General features: G+C 44.3%; 4 protein-coding genes across 4 annotated transcripts; all 4 read right to left on the bottom strand.

Annotated features, from left to right (window-relative positions):
- Nucleotides 1–1277: 1277 nt before the first annotated feature.
- Nucleotides 1278–3746, bottom strand: LOC124509526 (protocadherin gamma-A4-like). The gene has a single exon (XM_047076230.1). It carries the CDS (start codon nucleotides 3729–3731, stop codon nucleotides 1278–1280), a length of 2454 nt encoding a protein of 817 aa, XP_046932186.1. The 5' UTR covers nucleotides 3732–3746.
- Nucleotides 3747–6158: 2412 nt separating this feature from the next.
- Nucleotides 6159–8615, bottom strand: LOC124509520 (protocadherin gamma-B1-like). Its single transcript, XM_047076216.1, has one exon. The coding sequence runs from the start codon at nucleotides 8613–8615 to the stop codon at nucleotides 6159–6161; it is 2457 nt and encodes an 818-aa protein (XP_046932172.1).
- A 3081-nt stretch (nucleotides 8616–11696) lies between these two features.
- On the bottom strand, nucleotides 11697–14247 carry LOC124528036 (protocadherin gamma-A3-like). The gene is given in 2 exon segments (XM_047101394.1): nucleotides 11697–12446; nucleotides 12448–14247. Coding segments are annotated over 2 exon segments (2484 nt in total). The 5' UTR covers nucleotides 14182–14247.
- Nucleotides 14248–16929: 2682 nt separating this feature from the next.
- LOC124527961 (protocadherin gamma-A2-like) lies at nucleotides 16930–19731 on the bottom strand. The gene has a single exon (XM_047101288.1). It carries the CDS (start codon nucleotides 19701–19703, stop codon nucleotides 17157–17159), a length of 2547 nt encoding a protein of 848 aa, XP_046957244.1. The 5' UTR covers nucleotides 19704–19731; the 3' UTR covers nucleotides 16930–17156.
- Nucleotides 19732–20641: the final 910 nt, after the last annotated feature.

Genomic DNA, 20641 nt, shown 5'->3' with positions numbered 1-20641 from the left:
ATAAAAAACGTTGAAAAAAAAATTAAAAAAAAAAACTAAAATGCCCTTTCTTAAATTGAATTGAGGCATAGTTCACAGTTTACTGCTACAGTTCCCAGCTATGAAAGAGCACTAATTTGTGTTGCCCTACACACTCTTGAATTCTTAATTATCTCATGGAACTAAATGAAGGCACATTTAACAAAAGTGTGGCATATCCCTTGAACACAAAATATTTCCCCCATATCAGATCATCCCAGAGCCATCTCAGAGCTACCTGAGAGCAATTTTCAGGAACAGGGATGAGGCCTACTTACTAAGTAGCATAAATCATATCAGTTCAGAATCTAAGTTACCCAATCTCCACAAGTGACTCTCATGATGAAAAAGGAGAGATTTTGAAAGGTATGTTTTCCTTAGAAATTGAAAAGGGTCTCATTGTGATGTCATAATAGGAAATTTATAAATTATTAAAATTATTCCTTCAACCTACTTAAAGATGAGTGAAATAAAATGTGCAATATTTTTCGTAATCCCAGAAGTGAGCCAAAGGAATCACACATAGTCACTACTGGTGTATCTCACAAACTGCAACAACAAAATATTTGAAATATACCAATCCTAATGAGAGCTATCCTTGTTAAAATTAGACCTAAAAGCTAATTTTTTGGGGGGAGGGGAAAAAATAGTTACAAACAGAGAGGGAAGGAGGCACACCATAAGAGACTCTTAAATACAGAGAACAAACTGATGGTTGATGGGGGATGAGGGAGGGGAAAATGGGTGATGGGCATTGAGAAGGGCACTTGTTGGGATGAGCACTGGGTGTTGTACATAAGCGGTGAATCATGGAAATCTACCCCCAAAACCAAGAGCACTCTGTACACACTGTATGTTAGCTAATTTGATAATAAATTATACTAAATAAATAAATAAAGGTTAATATTTTCTCCAATATTTATAAATTGCCACTGTTTAATTATAATGGAAAATACCCTTTCAAGGAAAAACAAACTTCAAGCAAAGTGTAAAAAAGAGGACAGTTAAAAATACTCAGTCTTCTATTGAAGAGAGATGGTTAGAGATATATAGTTAAGAAATTGTTGTTGAAACTGTAACTACATGAAGACTAAAAATGATAAATAATAAACAGCTTTTAGGAATACTAACTGCTATTGATTATTCTTGAGGAATCATCTGCTCCTCCCCTTTAAAGTAATAAAATACTAAAAAAAAAATGCCTTTACTTCATCAATTACCTACTTTATACAGTTGGAGACATTTATATAGCTCTTTGCCTATGTTTTGGTGTGGCAAGATTGACTCACCTGATGAGAACCAGGGTCTCCTTTTGTTTCAAGTAAATCCTGAGTTATGAGAAGAGGCTCGCTTTTCCCACAGCTCTCCTGGCTGAGGAGCGTGTCGGCATAGTTGGGCTGGGGGAAGATCACATGACTCTCCCTGGAGTCTGCCCTGAGGGAGACCTCCTGGGAATAGGTCTGCAGGAAAGCTCGCACCCCATCCATGCCCACAAAGTGCGAGGCTGGCACTCCAGCCAATCCGACCCCCACAGCCTGGAGCTGACGCGAAGTGTGCCAGCGCCTCAGCCTGAGCGCCAGCAGAACAATGACAAAGGCAAGGAAGACACAGGAAACTGTGGCCACCGCCACCACCAGGTACAGCGTGAGGCTAGAGTCATCAGCATAGGCTGAGGGCTTGAGGCTGCTCAGGTCAGCCAGGACTTCTGGAATGCTTTCAGCCACCGCCACTGTGAGTGTGACAGTGGCTGAGAGAGGGGGTTGGCCGTGGTCCTGCACTGCCACCACCAGACTCTGCTTGAGCGCATCTCTGTCCAGCAGGGCCCGTGCAGTGCGCACCTCGCCCGTGTGCAGCCCCACCGTGAAGAGCCCTGGCTCGCTGGCCTTGAGTAGACGGTAGGACAGCCAGGCGTTCTGGCCAGAGTCTCTGTCCACTGCCACCACCTTGGTCACCAGGTAGCCAGGCTCTGCTGATCGGGGTGCCAGCTCCACGCCTATGGAACCGTCAGTGGGGAGAGCAGGGTACAGGATTTCAGGGGAATTGTCATTCTGATCCAGAACAAAAATACTCAAGGACACATTGCTGCTGAGTGGAGGGTCCCCACTGTCGCTGGCTGTCACTAGTAGTTGCAGGTCTCTAACCTGCTCATAGTCGAAAGAGCACAATGCATACAGGACACCAGTGTCAGAGTTGATGGAAACATAGAAGGAGAGAGGCATCCCGTGGAGTGTGTCCTCAGCTAAGGAGTAAGTTACTCTGGCATTCTCAATGCTGTCAGGGTCCTGGGCAGACATGGATAAAATGGAAGCTCCTCTAGGGTTGTTTTCAGGAATGTAGGCAGAGTAGGAAGCATGAGGGAAAGTAGGTGGGTTGTCGTTGATGTCTGCCACATGCAATGAGATGTGAGTTTCTGTAGACAGTGGTGGAGTTCCATGATCAGTGGAAGTTACTGTGATGTTATATTCTGAGACTTCTTCCCTATCCAGTGTTCTTTGTGTCGACAGACGATGATAATTTCCATAGGTCTTTTCAAGTGTGAATGGCAGATTATCCAGAATAGAACATGTGACAAGGCCATTCTCTCCTGAATCACTGTCATGCACATTGAAAAGTGCAATTACTGTACCTGGGGAAGAAGTTTCTTGGATAGAGCTGGTGAGAGATGTAACTGTGACTTCTGGAGCATTGTCATTTACATCCAGAACTGTCACCAGAACTTTACTTCTGGCTCGGAGACCAGGTCCATCATGGGCTTCTACATCTATATCATAGAATCCAGAGTCTTCATAATCTAGATCCCCCACTATTGTTATGTCCCCAGTCAAAGAATTCAACTGGAATAGTTGGGACATTTTATCACTCACTTTGCGGAAAGAATATGTTACTTCTCCATTGGCTCCTTCATCTGGATCAGTGGCCTTTACAGTGAGTAGCCAGTAGCCCACTGGCACATTCTCCGGAACATTCACGTGGTACTCTGGCTGAGTAAATACAGGAGCATTGTCGTTGGTATCCACAAGAGTTACATGAATCTCGACAGTGCCAGAGCGAACCAGGTCGCCTCCATCAAAGGCGGTGAGGAGGAGGTGGTGAACCGCCTCTTCTTCTCTATCTAGGGCAAGCTCCAGCACCAGCTCAGGGTACTTAATGCCATCCACTCCACTTTGCACGTCTAGGGAGAAGTGAACATTTGAACTGAGCTGGTAACCCTGCAGGGAGTTGACCCCTACATCTGGATCAAAAGCTTCAGGAAGAGGAAATCTTGTCCCAGGATTTTCATTTTCAGCGACTTTTATTTCCCTTTGCTCTATCCCAAAGTTGGGTGCATTATCATTAACATCGATTATTTCCACTTCTACTCCAAAAATCTTCACTTTGTCCTCCAGAAGAATCTCCAGGCTTACTACACACTTTGGAGATCTCTCACAGAGCTCTTCCCGGTCTATCTTACCCGCGGTGACCAAGCTGCCGCTTCGAGGGTTCAGAGCAAAGAGATGCGTCCTACCTCTGGAGATGATGCGGACTCCCCGCTCTGACAGTTCCCGGGGCTCCAGTCCCAGGTCCTTGGCGATGTTGCCCACATAAGAGCCTTTGTCCAGCTCCTCAGGCACCGAGTATCGTATCTGTTCCGCCTGTATTTCCCACAAAGCCCCCAGGAGAACGCAGATCCTGACCAGCCGGCTGCAGTCTGGCCGATAAGGAGGAGCCGCCATTGCAGCCCCGCTGCGGAATAGCTTGCACTTGGGTGCTCCCTTAGTGGAGGTCAGAGGAGCCCCAGAATCTTCAGGGTCCAAGATTATGTGCTTTCACTGTTGGATGATGGAGTTCTGGGGTCCAGTCTGAAGCTTCCCAAAGCCACAGGGCTAGTGCTTTGTGATGCAGAAATCTTGTGGTTTGGATTAAATTCCTTGTTGTCTTTTTCCCCTGACTGGTGAACAGCGACACTCAGAGTCCTAACCTGTTACTGCAATCTATTCTTGGTAAAGAAAAGATGTTTATACCATTTCTTTTCCATAATTTATTTCTCCCCAAAAGAATAAAATTCAAGCTCCCGTTATTTTATTTGTAATAAAAATCTAGGCTTGACCCAAATGTTACTGTACAATAAGCCCTCTAAAGTAATTTATTTCTTTTTAAAGAAAATATGGTGATTTTTTCTAACAATTTTTTCTCTTCTAAGTTTTTCCATTATTTATTTTCATAGCCCATTTTCAGTACAGTGCATTGTGTGAGTGACACATTTATCCTTTACAGGAACAAGGATTAACTTGAAGAATGAAAGAATAGGTGAAAAAACAGTGTCAGGTCGGGGAAGTTGGAGGTCTGAGCTCTAGTCCCTTCCTATCCAGAAACAAATTCCCTCACATGAGTTGACCCTTTAAAATATGGGCAACTTTTCAATTCTCTTGTAAAAAACATCTACTGTTCAATAGCTAGTCTTACCCCTGAGCAAATGGGGTTGGCAAATATGATAATAGGTTTGGGAAGGTAATTGGTTTATTAATTTTGTATAAAGAAAATTTTAGATCACAGCTATGTTTGTGACTATCATGTTCACAGTCTGTCCTCAAATTTTAGAACAGCACCTTTCATAGAGTAGATACTCAGTTTTTCATTGTTTAATGAGTGCATCACTAATATAAATGCAAAGCCCTAAAACAATTGGTCAATAACTCTGATATTAAAAATAAATAATAAAGATAAAAAAGACAGAAAAGTTAAACTGAAGTTTTGTATGTAAACAGCAGACAATATTCAGTACCACATAAAGACACATCCAGAAAGTATTATTTTACTATTATCTATAAGTTTACTTTAAGTTTGATTTTAGAAATAACCACTAAAAGGAAAGTTTTCATATATATATATGTGTGTGTGTGTGTGTGTGTGTGTGTGTTACCATTGCATGTTTCAGAGTTTTCTTACACATGAATACTTTGAGTAACTTACTAATCGTAGAAAACTTAATATAAAGCAGCAAGTAGCCAGTTCTTTAGATTTTTCCTCACATAATAATTACCTTCTAGAAGTTACTTATGAATTCTATCAGACAAGAAAGGCTATTGTTTATTCAGAGTATTAAAGTCATCAAATTTTGGAGAGCATACTAAAGGTAATTTTCACAATCCTCAAAGAACTCACAAATTGTTGGGATTAAGAGGTAAAATGAGGTGTTTCAAAAAACTTTGACTCACTTCTCAGAAACCTATACTAAAAAAAAAGAATTAAGAAAGAGGCTTTATACACAAAAAGGCTCATTACATTCCTCATCATAACAGCAACAAAGTAGAGGGTATAAAAATAAGTTATTACATAATGGTTAAGAAGGTTATTTTTCAATATATTTTTTAAAGTTTATTTTTGAGAGAGACATAGCAAGCAAAGGAAGGGCAGAGAGAGGGAGAGAGAATCCTAAGCAGGCTCCACACTACCACTACAGAGCACAACACAGGGCTCAAACTCACCAACTGTGAGATCATGACCTGAGCCAAAATCAAGAGTTGGATGCTTAACTGACTGAGCCATCCAGGTGCCCCAAGATAGTTATTTTTTAAAAGATTTTATTTTTAAGGAATCTCTACACCCAGCATGGGGCTTGAACCCACAAACCCTAGATGGAGAGTCATAGGTTCTACTAACTGAGCAAGACAGGTGCCCCCCAAAATTATTTTTGAATGAGACTACGGAGTGGGAATAAAATTCACTGGAAACTAGTGATCCAAATCACTGTTTGCCACATGTGAGAAGGCAAAGAAGTGCTAAGAAACTTAACTCTTGGAAAGTTCTATTAAAAATACACATTGCAACAAAAAGATGAAAAAACTATAATAGATTTGATGGACTTTAACTTAAGCAGGAAGGACTGTCAGTACATTTATGTAGAATAAAGTTTGAAAAAAACAGTATCACACATCAACTAAGAAAGGACAATACTCTTACTAAAGGTGGTGACATCCCAGAACGAGCTCTCCTTACCAATATTTTTTGATCATACAAAATTGCCAACAGTACAGATTGAGAAATACTAATTATGTAACTGCCAAGACTATTGGGCAAATAAGGAACCAGTCCCCGCCCATCCAATAAACCTCTTCTACCACTACCATCACTAGGAAAATGAAAAACAATAAACAAAAGAATTATGCACAATTGAGAATAAAAGCATGTTTGCAGAAACTCACGTGAGAGGCAAAAGACGAGTCATAAGCGATTTGGGGGTCTTCACTGCGGGCACCTACATCCATACAAGGATCTTCACAAAGAAGATCCTGAAGCGGAGTCATTTCTGGTTTCAGGTTGGAAAAATTAAACTCTGTCTTGGCTGATTGTGAGGCAGCGCACAGATTGTAGGAATAAGGCAAAGTCCCTTCTCTGTAATCGGGGAGAACCCCAGGTCCAGATTTGGAACGGAGGCCTGACTGAAAGCAGCCCCAGGCAGCAGGGCTTGGGGAGCGGCGCAGGCGCAGGGCCACCGCCAGAATCACCGCAAGGAGGAAGAGCACCGAGATCAAGGCCAAAGCCACCACCAGGTAAAACTGCAGCTCGGCCTGGGGGTCAGAGGGCTCCGGGCGGTCGCTGACATCCGGCAGTACTTCTTGGAGGCTGTCGGCGAAAACCAGGTGCAGCGTCGCGGTGGCAGAGAGGGGCGGCTGTCCCCCGTCCCGCACGGCGACCAGCAGGCGCTGGCGGGCCGCGTCCCTATCGCCCAAAGCACGCGCAGTGCGCACCTCGCCCGTGCGCAGCCCCAGGCTGAAGAGTCCGGGCTCGCTGGCCTGCAGCACGTGGTACGACAGCCACGCATTGTGTCCCGAGTCGGCGTCCACCGCCACCACCTTGGTGACCAGGTAGCCGGGCTGCGCGGCGCGCGGCACCGTGTCGAAGAGCGCCGAGCCGTCGGGCCCCAGCGCCGGGTACAGCACCCTAGGCGCGTTGTCGTTGCGGTCGCCCACCAACACGCGCAGGCTCACGTTGGCGCTGAGCGCGGGCGAGCCCTGGTCGCGGGCCTGCACCGTCAGCTCGAAGGCGCGCAACTGCTCGTGGTCGAAGGCGCGCTGCGCGAACACCACGCCGCTCTGCGCGCTCACGGACACGTAGGACGCCAGCGCCCGCGGCTCCAGGTCGCTGGCCACGATGGAGTAGGACACGCGGCCGTTGGGTCCCAGGTCGGGGTCGGAGGCGCTGACTTGGGCGATGGAGGCTCCTGGAGGGTTGTTCTCCATCACGCGGACCACGTAGGAGGCCTGGTGGAAAACCGGCGCGTTGTCGTTGACATCGCTGATATGCAGGGTGACGCCTGTACTGGAGGATAGGGATGGCTTGCCCTCGTCAGTGGCTGTGATGGTGACATTGTACTCTGCCATCTGTTCCCTATCTAGGGCATTGTCAATCACCAACTTGTAATAATTCTTGGAGGTGGATTCTAATTTGAAGGGAACTTCTTCCTGAATATAGCACCTCACCAGTCCATTTTCCCCAGAGTCTCGGTCTCTCACTTTAAAGAGAGCTATTACGGTTCCAATGTCTGAGTCCTCGGGAATCTGGTTAGAAAAGGACATCAACGTGACCTCTGGGGCATTGTCATTCTCATCAACAATTTCAATCTGAACATTACAGTGAGCGGTGTGTACCCCTCCATCCTTGGCCTCTACACTCAACATATAACTACTGGTCTCTTCAAAGTCCAATGTACCATTGGTTGTAATGTCACCAGTATTTGGGTTGAGATTGAAGAGAAGGCTGGTACTTGTTGGGGCATTGAGGAAGGCATAGGTAATCTCTGCATTAACGCCCTGGTCCTGGTCGGTGGCCATCACTTGCAACACAGAAGTCCCCCAGGGCACGTTTTCTTGGATGTTAACTCTGTATGTGTCCTGGCTGAACAATGGAGCATTATCATTGGCATCAGTGACCTGAATCTGGATCTGGGTGGTTCCACTTAACGGAGGGTCTCCACCATCTATGGCAGTCAGGATTAACTGGTAGGAACTCTGCTGTTCTCTGTCCAGAGGTTTTTCCAGCAGTAATTCTGGGTATTTACTCCCATCAGGACTTCCCTTCGTTGTCAGGGAGAAATGTTCATTGGGGTTGATAGTGTATATCTTCAGGGAGTTACTTTCTACATCTGCATCTTGTGCAGAATCCAGAGGGAATTTTACACCTGGTAAGGCTGACTCGCAGATCTCCAAGTCAATGCCTTTTGCAATGAAACGTGGTGCATTGTCGTTAATATCTTGGATTGTAACAATCACATGGAAAACATTCATGGGATTTTCAGCGACCATTTCAAATTCTAGTGCACACTCGGATTTCCTCCCACAAATTTCCTCTCGATCTATCCTACCGTTCACTAACAAATCCCCACTCTCTGCACTCACACTGAAGAAATTCTCTGCACTAACCCGCAGTTTTCGAGCGGGCAACTCCTGGACACTGAGCTTCAAGTCCTTGGCGACGTTCCCCACTCGCAAGCCTTTAGCCAGCTCCTCTGGAATTGTGTACTGGATGTGCTGGGAGATAGTCCCCCACAACAAAGACAGCAGGAAGAGAAACAGTACCTGAATTTTCATCCATTTGGCTTTTCTGGAGCTTCTTTGCATTTTTTGAACTCTCCGGGAAACTTCTTTTCAGGATGTCTCTGGGATGTTTAAAAAAAATCAGTGACAACACCTAGACTTTTGTGATTTGAGGGTAGGACGTGTTTGTCAGGAACTGGTGGGTGCACTGGCGCTGCCTCCGAGTTCTGATGTGCGCAAGACAAAGCAGGAAAACACTGCCCAACTTTCACGCAGAACTGAGAACCCCCTTCTTCCCTTCGGTCAACAGCGGCGCTCTGAGGTTGTCTGGGAGAACTGCATATTGCGGAGCCATTTACTCTCAAAGGGTAAGCTCTTTATGTATGTTGTCTTTTTATTTGGTGTAAAAAAACCAAATACTCATTTTTCTCCTCTAAATTGGATATTTTCTATCTTTATTATTTCATAAGTGTTGCCATCATTTTACATTCTTTTTTGTATTAAAAAATTTCACATGGCATACAACCATTTTTTTTTTTTCAGTTTTGGGGGCAAAAATATCTTTAATGATTCCACTGTATTTACAAACACTGGCATGACTAGTATGGATGTAACCAAAAAATTACTGGCTTTTTACCCACATTTGAGCGGATACTATGATCCTTACATTTTTGTAAAATGCATAACCTCCCTTATTTTAACTCTCTCCATAAATATGTTGTCAACTCAGTAATATTTTTCAAAGATACAGTCTTTGCAAAAAAAAGAGTGAATCAAGACCCTAGACTTATTTTAATATATTGCTCAATTTTTTAAGACATAGGTAATCTTCCCATTAAGTACAGCACAGCACAGCCTAATATTTTAAAGTGACTAATTTAGTACACCTGCTTTTATACAGCTGAATCTTGTGAAAGATTTATTTTACTTATTTTTATGCAATCAGTGCTTTTTACTATATTAATGTATATACAACCTCCATAATCCCAATACTCAGCTCCAGCTGATTTATACCATTTATACCATTGAATTTATACCAATGAATTTGACTTGATCACTAGTAAATATTGGAGAGGCATTGAGAATCCTTAGACACTTCATTTTGGAACTTAGCCTTTGATCTCTGAACTCATATTGGGTAACTAAAGCAAATACCTTTATTTCAAATGCACTGCTCAATTATATACCAATGTAGTGATTTATTCCACTGCTTTGCACCCACCATACTCATATTACACCCCAGTCAAAACAGATGATTATCTATTTTCCGAAGATGTTATTTTCATTTTTTTCTCTACCTCATGACTTTATATTTTCTGTTCCTTTTGCCATAAATCCTCCACCTTTCTGTTGTAATGAATTCTTGCCCACCCTTTTAAATGTAGTTTTTGGTGGGGGCACCTGGATAGCCCAGTCGGTTGAGCATCTGACTTCGGCTCAGGTCATGATCTCACGGCTCGTGAGTTCGAGCCCCACATTGGGCTCTACGCTGACAGCTTAGAGCCTGAAGCCTCCTTCTGATACTGTGTCTCCCTTTCTCTCTGCCCTCCCCCTCTTGGGTTCTGTGTCTCTCTCTCTCTCTAAAATAAATAACTTCTAAAAAAATTTTTTAAGTCCTGTATGGTGAAAATGGAATATCTGAGACTTTTCATTATCTATACAAGTAGATAGAAATTGTACTGCCTTTGTACTATCTGTACACTTTCACAATATTTAGATAAATGTTATTTATCTAATATTTAGGCTTTGTTTTTTTAAATTTTTTTTTCAACGTTTATTTATTTTTGGGACAGAGAGAGACAGAGCATGAACGGGCGAGGGGCAGAGAGAGAGGGAGACACAGAATCGGAAACAGGCTCCAGGCTCTGAGCCATCAGCCCTGAGCCCGACGTGGGGCTCAAACTCACAGACCGCGAGATCGTGACCTGGCTGAAGTCGGACGCTTAACAGACTGCGCCACCCAGGCGCCCCTTAGGCTTTGTTTTATATAGGATTCTTAGAAAATTCTCTTTGAGTATCTAGAGTTCCTGTGGCACTATCCATTTAATAATTTTTCTCTTTATGAGGAAAGTGATACTAGTATTATAAAGATTTTTCCTTAAAGAAGGTATTTTGAGGATTATGGGCCTTTTTTCCTGTACTGTATTGCACGTTTGAGTGACAATATGCCTTTCTCTGCTCCAGTTATTTTGCTCAGGCCCCACGTCTCACACTCTTGAATATATATCTAATATATTGAGGGAGATATTGGTTCCTTTATTTGAATTCTAATGAATTATATTTGGTCTCATTTTGTTTGACTCTCTGAGGTGATTTCATGGGTGAATATAATTTCATAAATTTCAAAATAGGCCAACAATTTCTGGCTCAAAAGACTTGTAGGACTCCTATTCCATTGTTGGAGTGGCTGGTCTGGAAATCTCCTGCTGAGGCTGAGACATATCTCCTTGCATTTTTTAAAAATCCTTCTCAAAGGACAAGACATGCCACTCCAAGGCTCATAATGATTTAGGCAATTGACCTTCCCACCTTCAAGCAAAAGGCTGAAATCAGTATGAGTGCACACAATCACCCACACATACTTTCGGTATACATAGTAAGGACTACAGGACAGGTAAAACCATTTGACCAATCTGTACATTTTTTTACCCAACAATTTTTATGTCATTGAGATGAAGAGTTTGGCCTGGCTTGGTAGGAGCTGAGCATCATTTTATTGGAGACTAAAATATCTAATATTCATATTTTTTACTTGTATCAGTCAGGATAAGCTAAGTAGTTGGGTGACAAACTTCAAATCACAGGAAGTTAAGATGAAGGTCTATTTATCACAGGTATACACATCAATGTAGGACAACCACAGGGCTCTTTCTTGGTGTAGTTATTCAAGCAATAAGGTAGAAGGAAGAGTCACAATTTCAAAAAATAACTTAGAGATCTGGAAATTCTTGCAATGCCATTGGGAGCTTTCCCCAGGGAGAAGCACATATTACCTTCATTTACAATATATTGGCCAGAACTAGTTACCTACACCCACTCGGTCATAACCAGGTCAGGAAGATCCGCTCTACCAACCGCCCAAAAGAAGAGAGGAACTAATTATTTAAACAACAGAACTAATGACTACCATGTTGCTTTATTTTCAAATAAATGTATATTAAATATTTATAAAATCACACTGGCATAACTGTTCTTTATAATATTCCAATAAAGAAATAAACCTACCTCGAGTAGGTTGGGGTCTCCTTTCGTTTCCGGTAAATCTTGAGATACCAGGAAAGACTCGCTTTTCCCACAGCTTTCTCCGCTGAGGAGCGTGTCGGCATAGTTGGGCTGCGGGAAGATCACGTGACTCTCCCGGGAGTCCGCCCTGAGGGAGACCTCCTGGGAATAGGTCTGCAGGAAAGTGCGCACCCCATCCACGCCCACAAAGTGCGTGGCGGGCACGCCAGCAAATCCAACCCCCGCAGCCTGGAGCAGACGGGACGAGTGCCAGCGCCTCAGCCTGAGTCCCAGCAGCACGATCACAAAGGCCAGAAAGATGCAGGAGACTGCAGCCACCGCCACCACCAGGTACAGTGTGAGGTCAGAATCGTCTGGGTCGGCGGCTGTCCTGATGCTGCCCAGATCGGCCAGGACGTCTGGGATGTTGTCAGCTACCGCCACGGTGAGCGTGACGGTGGCCGAGAGAGGGGGCTGGCCGTGGTCTTGCACAGCCACCACCAGGCTTTGCTTGAGCGCATCTCTGTCCAGCAGGGCCCGTGCAGTGCGCACCTCGCCCGTGTGCAGCCCCACCGTGAAGAGCCCTGGTTCGCTGGCCTTGAGTAGACGGTAGGACAGCCAGGCGTTCTGGCCAGAGTCTCTGTCCACCGCCACCACCTTGGTCACCAGGTATCCGGGCTCTGCGGATCGGGGGTGCCAGCTCCACGCCTGTGGAACCATCAGTGGGGAGAGCGGGATACAGGATTTCTGGTGCGTTGTCGTTCTGGTCCAGCACGAATATGCTCAGTGACACATTGCTGCTGAGGGGTGGGTTCCCACTGTCACTGGCTGTCACCAATAGCTGCAGGTCTCTAACCTGCTCGTAGTCAAAGGAACGGAGAGCATACAGGACACCGGTGTCGGAATTGATGGAGAGGTAAGTGGATAGAGGCGCCCCCTGGATGGTATCCTCAGTCAGTGCGAAAGTGATGTGGGCGTTCTGGATGCTGTCGGGATCCTGGGCGGTCACACAGAAGATGGAAGCTCCCCTGGGGTTGTTTTCTGGAATGTAGGCTGAATAGGAGGCCTGACTGAAAGCAGGTGGGTTGTCATTGATGTCTGCAACATGCAGAGTGATATGAATGTTCGTAGACAGTGGGGGGCTTCCTCCATCTGTGGCTCTGAGAGTGATGTTATATTCAGACACCTGTTCACGATCCAGAGATCTGGCTGTCACTAAGCGGTAATACTGGTCTATTGATTTTTCTAAATTAAATGGCACATTTCCCAGGACAAAAACTGTGACTTGTCCATTTTGCCCAGAATCTCGGTCATGCACATTGATAAGGGCAATTTCTCTTCCAGCAGTAGCCTCTTCTGGGACTGATTCAGTAAGAGAAGTGATTGTTACTTCTGGGGCATTGTCATTCACATCCAGAACTGTGACTAAAATCTTAGCTCTTGAAAGGAGACCAGGTCCATCTTGTGCTTCAATTTTAATTTCATAGAACATAGCATCCTCATAATCTAGACTTTTTAATATTGATATATCTCCAGTCACTGAATTGAGATAAAAAATCTCAGCGACTTTCCCAGGCATTTTATCTAGAATATAGGACACTTGAGCATTGAATCCTTCATCAGGGTCAGTGGCATTCACTGTGAGCAGTGTGGTACCCACTGGCAAGTTCTCTTGAATACTTAATTGATACTCAGATTGAGTAAATACTGGTGGGTTGTCATTTGCATCCAAAACTATCACTTGGATGTACAAGTTGCCAGAGTGGACAGGATTCCCACCATCAGAAGCAATGAGGACAAGCTGATGAACTTTCTTTTGTTCACGGTCCAGAGCCCTCTCCAACACCAGCTCTGGGTACTTTGTCCCATCAGAGACATGCTTCACAGTCAGAGAAAAGTAGTCATTGGGGCGGAGATGGTAGTTCTGAAGGGAGTTCATGCCCACATCTGGGTCAAATGCAGTCTTAAGTGGAAATCGAGTTCCAGGAGCCGCTAGTTCGCCAATTTTTATTTCCAATTTCTCTGTTAGAAAATCAGGAGCATTATCATTAATGTCTTTAATTTCTATTTCTACTTCAAAAATTTTCAATTTGTCTTCTACAAGGACGTTAAATTTTACAAGACACAGCGCACTCTGAGCGCAGAGCTCCTCCCGGTCTATCCTGCTTGCGGTGACCAAGCTGCCGCTTCGCGGGTTCAGAGCAAAGAGCTGCGTCCTACCTCTAGAGATGATGCGGACTCCACGCTCCGCCAGCTCCCAGGGCTCCAATCCCAGGTTCTTGGAGATGTTGCCCACAAAGGAACCTTTGTCCAGTTCCTCTTGCACTGAGTAGTGGATCTGCCCGGATCCAGTCTTGCATAGCGTCCACAGAAGCACAAACAGCAGGGCCAATCCTCTGCAGTGTCTGAATCTCAGGTATTTAGTCATTTCTTCTTTGGTGAATTATTTTCTGTGAATTCCGTTCCAACTACCCACGACGGACTCAAATCATATTTGTTTTCAAGGAACTAAGCCTTTTATGGTCCTATTTTATGGGTCACAGAGCTGGTTGACTAACAGGATGAGCTTTGTAGCAGCTCGGATCTTCTGGGGTCTGATTGACTGGTTCTTTGCTTTTTAGGAACAAGGAAATGGTGGACAAGCTCGCCAGCCCCGTTTTCCTCCTTGAGTGGTCAGCAGCGACACTCAGAGGCCTAATGGTTTACTGCACCCTTTCAGATAAACCCAAGTTAGTGATTTTTAAGTTTCCCAACACCCGAAATCTTCTGTATCAGAGGTAATGGGATTGGTGTCTATTTCACACAGTTCAATTGTTATATGTTAAAGTATGATATATGTTAAAGTATGTTCCTTAGGAAGCCATGCTCTAACCTTAAGACCACTAATATTGCTTCAAACATGCTGGAGTTACTGTTTTGAAATGTTCAAAGTTTAAAAACCACACAGAAATATCAGCTTTATTTATAGGTTATACTCATTAAAGTTTGTCCTTGATAGCCTGACATCTTAGTTTCAATATCTGTAATTGAACCCATTCATTAAACATAATTGGGTGTTAGACAATATGTGAGGATTCAAGGTAAATGATATGAACATAACCACTTCCTCCCCAAAGCTAGGTAGATATAAAATCAAACAAGGAATTCCAGTGCACTGAGATAATTACCATGATGGAAGAAACCAAAGGCAATGGGAGGGCCTCCAACCTGGCCCTGGAGGTTAGCAAAGGCTTTCCCAAGAAACATGAGAAAAGTGGATCAGGGAAAAGGCCTGGATATGAGAGACAACAGTATGGCAATTTCTAGATGTGAGAGAGAAATCGCACAACTTCAGAGTACTGGAAGTAGTTCACTTTGTCTAAATCTAGAGTAAAGGTGGTTTTTAAACACCAAAACTGAGGGCAGCCTGGGTGGCGCAGTCGGTTAAGCGTCCAACTTCAGCTCAGGTCACAATCTCACGGTCCGTGAGTTTGAGCCCCGCGTCGGGCTCTGGGCTGATGGCTCAGAGCCTGGAGCCTGTTTCCGATTCTGTGTCTCCCTCTCTCTCTGCCCCTCCCCTGTTCATGCTCTGTCCTCTCTGTCTCAAAAATAAATAAGTGTTAAAAAAAATTTAAACACCAAAACTGAAACTAGTAGAAATAAACTTTTGTTTTATGTTCCAGAAACCTTTTCTCTGTATTTGTTTTCCTCTCCAAACACAGAAATAGAAATATATTTGTCATTTCAATTATGCAGTGTTATAAACTTATCCATAAGGCATTTATTCTTGTGAAAAGATACTATACACACTAAAAGAAACTTTGTCTTTAATTTTCCTCAGTTTAAACTTTATTACTTAGAAGTAAAGATGTTATGATGTATTATTCCACAGTGAGTTCCAGTTTTAGCTCATAGAGAATTATGTAATAGTAATAAACACAAGAGACTGCATTGACTCAGATCAACTCTCCTCAAATGCCCTAAAATATAATAAAAAATCACAGCACCTTGAAAGATGATAATACCATTAAATACAATACTCAGTATATGATTGCTTCCAAATCACAATTTAAAGTGACCCCAGTTACATAGAATATTAGTGTATTTTTTTGTCCTTCAATATTAAAAACATAGCTGAAACACTAAAAGCCAACATAGAAAGAGGAATGAGGAAGGAACACAGTGGTTGTGAGGGAGACTGAAGTTAGGTGAGGGATTGGAAATATTTTTAACAGTTGCTCTGAGAAGGAATCTCTGAGAAGAGAGATGTATAAGAAGGATCTTTAAGGGCTATTATTTGATATAGCCTCTGAATCCCTTGAGGACATATTATTTTTAAAGATAAAAAGTAAATATGGTTTCCAGATATGAGAAAATAAAAATATCAAAGAGAAATGTGTTTACTATTGCACTACCCATTTATTATAGAGCAAACAAGAATTCAATCACTTCATCAACCAACACAGAGCTACTTTAAATACTTTTTTTAAACATTTATTCATTTTTGAGAGACAGAGGGTGAGTTGGGGAGGGGAAGAGAGAGAGGGAGACACAGAATCTGAAGCAGGTTCCAGGCTTTGAGCTGTCAGCACAGAGCCCATTGCAGGGCTGGAACCTATGAACTGTGAGATCATGGCCTGAGCCAAAGTCAGACACTTAACTGACTGAGCTACCCAGGCGCCCCAACACAGAGCTACTTTAAAAGTCAGTGGGATTTTTAATTACGTGGAGATACCATGACATACTTTCCTAAGACACAGTGAACATATATATTTCTAAATTTCCATATTTTAAATAGGGAAGGTCATATGAATCAAATAAAATGAAGAACCTCACTGTCAAACTGAAGGAAAAATATTACAACTGAGTGAAGGCATTAGACAACTAAAGTGTTTCATTATTCATAGGTTAAAATATAAAACAAAACCCTTGAATTTTAAAGCACTTGAGTAAACATAAAATTCAGACTTCCTTTTTTTTTTTTTTAATAAACTCTACCACCGTATGGAGCTCAAACTCCCCACCCCAAGATCAAGAGTAGCATGCTTTGCCGACTGAGCCAGCAAGCCGCCCCTCAATCTTCATATTTTTAATAGAGAAAGAATTATTGATCCAGGTAGACAAGAAGATTTGCCCAGGGAGGAGAAAGAAAGTATGAGAAACCAGATACACCATTTCCTAATGCAATGCTCTTTGGTAACCTAAATATAATATTCACCCAATACTAACTCCTGATTTAAATTCATGATACAATGATTCTAGCCTCCTCTTCCCCCGTACAAGGTGTAAACACTTAGAACTACTGAGAAATAATTCACCAGGACTCATGTCCTTAAAAGGGATATATTCACAAGTAAATATGCAAAACAGAAAACATGTGGTAAACAATGGAGGCAGCGGAGTAAATAAACATATCTATTTATTTTAGCAATGCCTCATAAGTATACCGTGAAGGGAGTTTACCTTGGATGTTTCTTCTCCTTTGTCTTCAAGTAAAGACTGAGGTGATGATAGAAAATCCTTTTTCTCACAGCTCTCCTGGCTGAGGAGCATGTCGGCATAGTTGGGCTGGGGGAAGATCACGTGACTCTCCCCGGAGTCCGCGGTGAGGGAGACCTCGTGGGAATAGGTCTGCAGGAAAGCCCGCACCCCGTCCACGCCCACAAAGTGAGAGGCGGGCACGCCCACCAGCCCGCCTCCTGAAGCCTGGAGCAGACGGGATGAGTGCCAGCGCCTCAACCTGAGTCCCAGCAGTACGATGACAAAGGCGAGGAAGACGCAGGAGACAGCGGCCACCGCCAATACCAGGTACAGTGTGAGGTCAGAATCATTTGGGTCGGCGGGGGTCCTGGTGCTGCCCAGATCGGCCAGGACGTCTGGGATGTTGTCAGCTACCGCCACGGTGAGCGTGACGGTGGCCGAGAGAGGGGGTTGGCCGTGGTCTTGCACTGCCACCACCAGGCTCTGCTTGAGCGCATCTCTGTCCAGCAGGGCCCGTGCAGTGCGCACCTCGCCCGTGTGCAGCCCCACCGTAAAAAGCCCTGGCTCGCTGGCCTTGAGCAGACGGTAGGACAGCCAGGCGTTCTGGCCAGAGTCTCTGTCCACCGCCACCACCTTGGTCACCAGGTATCCAGGCTCTGCGGATCGGGGCGCCAGCTCCACGCCTGTGGAACCGTCGGTGGGGAGGGTGGGGTACAGGATTTCTGGTGCGTTGTCATTCTGGTCCAGCACGAATATACTCAGTGACACGTTGCTGCTGAGGGGTGGATTCCCATTGTCCCATGCAGTCAACGTCAGGTGCAAATCCTGGAACTGCTCATAGTCAAAGGAGCGCAATGCATACAGGATGCCAGTGTCAGAGTTGATGGAGATGTAAGAGGACAGGGGTGCATCCTGAAGAGTGTCTTCAGTCAAAGAGTAAGTTACATGGGCATTATCATCACTGTCAGGGTCATGGGCCACCACAGAAATGATGGAAGCACCCCTGGGATTGTTTTCAGGAATGTAGGCAGAGTAGAACGTGTGAGGGAAGGTGGGTGGGTTGTCATTAATGTCTGCCACCTGCAGCGTAATGTAAGCATCCGTGGACAGAGATGGTTTTCCTCCATCTTTAGCAGTCACAGTGACGTTGTAAGAGGAAAACTGTTCCCTGTCAAGGGCTCTGGTTGTAACCAGTCGGTGGTAATTGTCCACTGATCTTTCTAACTTGAAAGGAAGGTTCTCTGGGAGTGAACATGTGATAAATGCATTCTGCCCAGAGTCTCTGTCATGTACATTAAAAAGTGCAATTATGGTTCCTGGAGGAGAGCCTTCAGGAATTGAACTGGTAGAAGATGTCATATAAAATTCTGGAGCATTGTCATTCACATCCAGAACAGTCACAATAACCTTTGTTCTGGTCCGAAGGCCCGGACCATCCTGAGCTTCAATATCAATTTCATGGACTTTGGCATCTTCATAATCTAGACTCTTTATGATTGTTATATCTCCAGATGTCGACTCAAGCTCAAATATCTCTGAGGTTTCTCCAGGATTTTTCTCTTGAATATATGCTACTTGGGCATTGTATCCCTCATCTGTGTCAGTGGCGGTGACTGTGAGTATCCGGGTACCTACGGGAATACTCTCAGGAACACTTACACGGTACTCAGACTGTGTAAATATAGGTGCGTTGTCGTTCACATCCAGGACAGTCACGTGGATGCGGGAGGTGCCAGATCGGACCGGGCTGCCCCCATCCAAAGCCACAAGGACGAGGTGGTGAACAGCCTTCTCTTCGCGGTCCAGGGCGAGCTCCAGCACCAGCTCAGGGTACTTGTTCCCATCCACTCCGCTTCGCACAACCAGGGAAAAGTGGTCATTTGGGTTCAGTTCGTACTTCTGAAGGGTGTTTTCTCCTACGTCTGCATCGTGCGCACTCTTTAGAGGAATTCGGAATCCTGGCGTAGTGGTTTCACTGATTTTTAGCTCTAGTTCATCTACTCCAAAGCGAGGGGCATTATCGTTAATATCTGTTATTTCCACTTCTACTGAATAAATATTAAATTTGTCTTCCAGGAGTATGTTAAAATTCACCAGGCACTGCGCGCTCTGAGCACAGAGCGCCTCTCGGTCTATCCTGCCTGCGGTAACCAAACTGCCGCTTCGCGGGTTCAGAGCAAAGAGCTGCGTCCTACCTCTGGAGACGATGCGGACTCCACGCTCTGCCAGTGTCAGGGGCTCCAGCCCCAGGTCCTTGGCGATGTCGCCCACGAAGGAGCCTTTGTCAATCTCTTCTGGCACAGAATAGTGCATCTGTCCAGCTCCGGCCTCCCACAAAACCACCAAAAGAAAATACAGCCGATGAAGCCTTCCGCGTTGTGATAACTTTTGCAGAGCCGCCATTTCTTCTGCTGCAATCTTTTCTCCCAGGCAACTTCCAGCATCCAGTTTTATTCCTCTGTATTCCTCAGGGTCTGTGGGGATCAGCATTCACAGGACCCAGGTCACTGTAGAGAGAAATTTGGGCTGCTGCATTTTTTTTTTTTTTTTCCCGCCCGGAAGCTTGGGGGCCAAATACCCAGTCCTTTTGTTGTGGGAGCCGGAATGTTGGACTAGATGTGTTGCAGCCTTTTACTTCTTAGGTGGTCAACAGCGACGCTCAGAGGCCTAAGTAATTTCTGCACCCTCTTAGGCAAACCCAAGTTATTTCTTGCTTGTTAGCTTTGTGACTTTCAAGTTGCTTTGAAGAATCTTAGAGTTTTACCATACCTTAGAAGTAGCTCTTTCAAGTCAGGAATCTTTTTCTCAGGATTAATAAGAATGTGTAAACAAATGTGACCTTGATAGTAGTTGGTAGGAAAGTATGCCTAGTGAACACTAAAGGCATTAATCAAGGCTGCCACTGCCCTTGCTCCAAATATCTTCAACTTATTTTATATTCAAAGGCAATTAAGATCAACTTTAGAACATTAGCTAACTTATCTTCTAAGGCTATACATTTTGGATTTCTGTGCTTTATGGCTTAGGATTTAACTTCAACATCTGTATTTTAAAAATTATCAGACACTACTGTATACCTGACACCAATGCCTGATTGATGCTGGAGAAAGAAATGGTGAACGTGATGAACACAGTTCTTGTTCTCAGGGAGCTTACAGGATAGGAGAGGACACAGGAAAGTAAACAGAGTATTTCAATATGCTAACTGATACAAAGGTGGGGACCACTAGGCAATGAGAAGGGTGGGTCAATACTTTTCCAAGACATTATTGAAGATGACTCCTAAAGGGTAGGAATGGGTCAAGAAGAGGCTGGAGTGGTGTTCTAGAACCTCAGTACTAATGCTTGGAGGTGAGAGCAAGAATGGAACATTAAGGAAATTGAAGGAGGTTTGTTCTTTGTCCTTCTTGTTCAAGATTGTTTTGGTT

The sequence above is a fragment of the Lynx rufus genome, unplaced genomic scaffold (genome assembly GCF_022079265.1).
Source record: "Lynx rufus isolate CCGP_SWC_20201006 ecotype Redwood Valley unplaced genomic scaffold, mLynRuf1.p SCAF_1, whole genome shotgun sequence".
In the NCBI taxonomy this organism is placed as follows: domain Eukaryota; kingdom Metazoa; phylum Chordata; class Mammalia; order Carnivora; family Felidae; genus Lynx; species Lynx rufus.
Note: the sequence above shows the minus strand (reverse complement) of the source record. Positions and strands in the feature narration are given on the sequence as shown.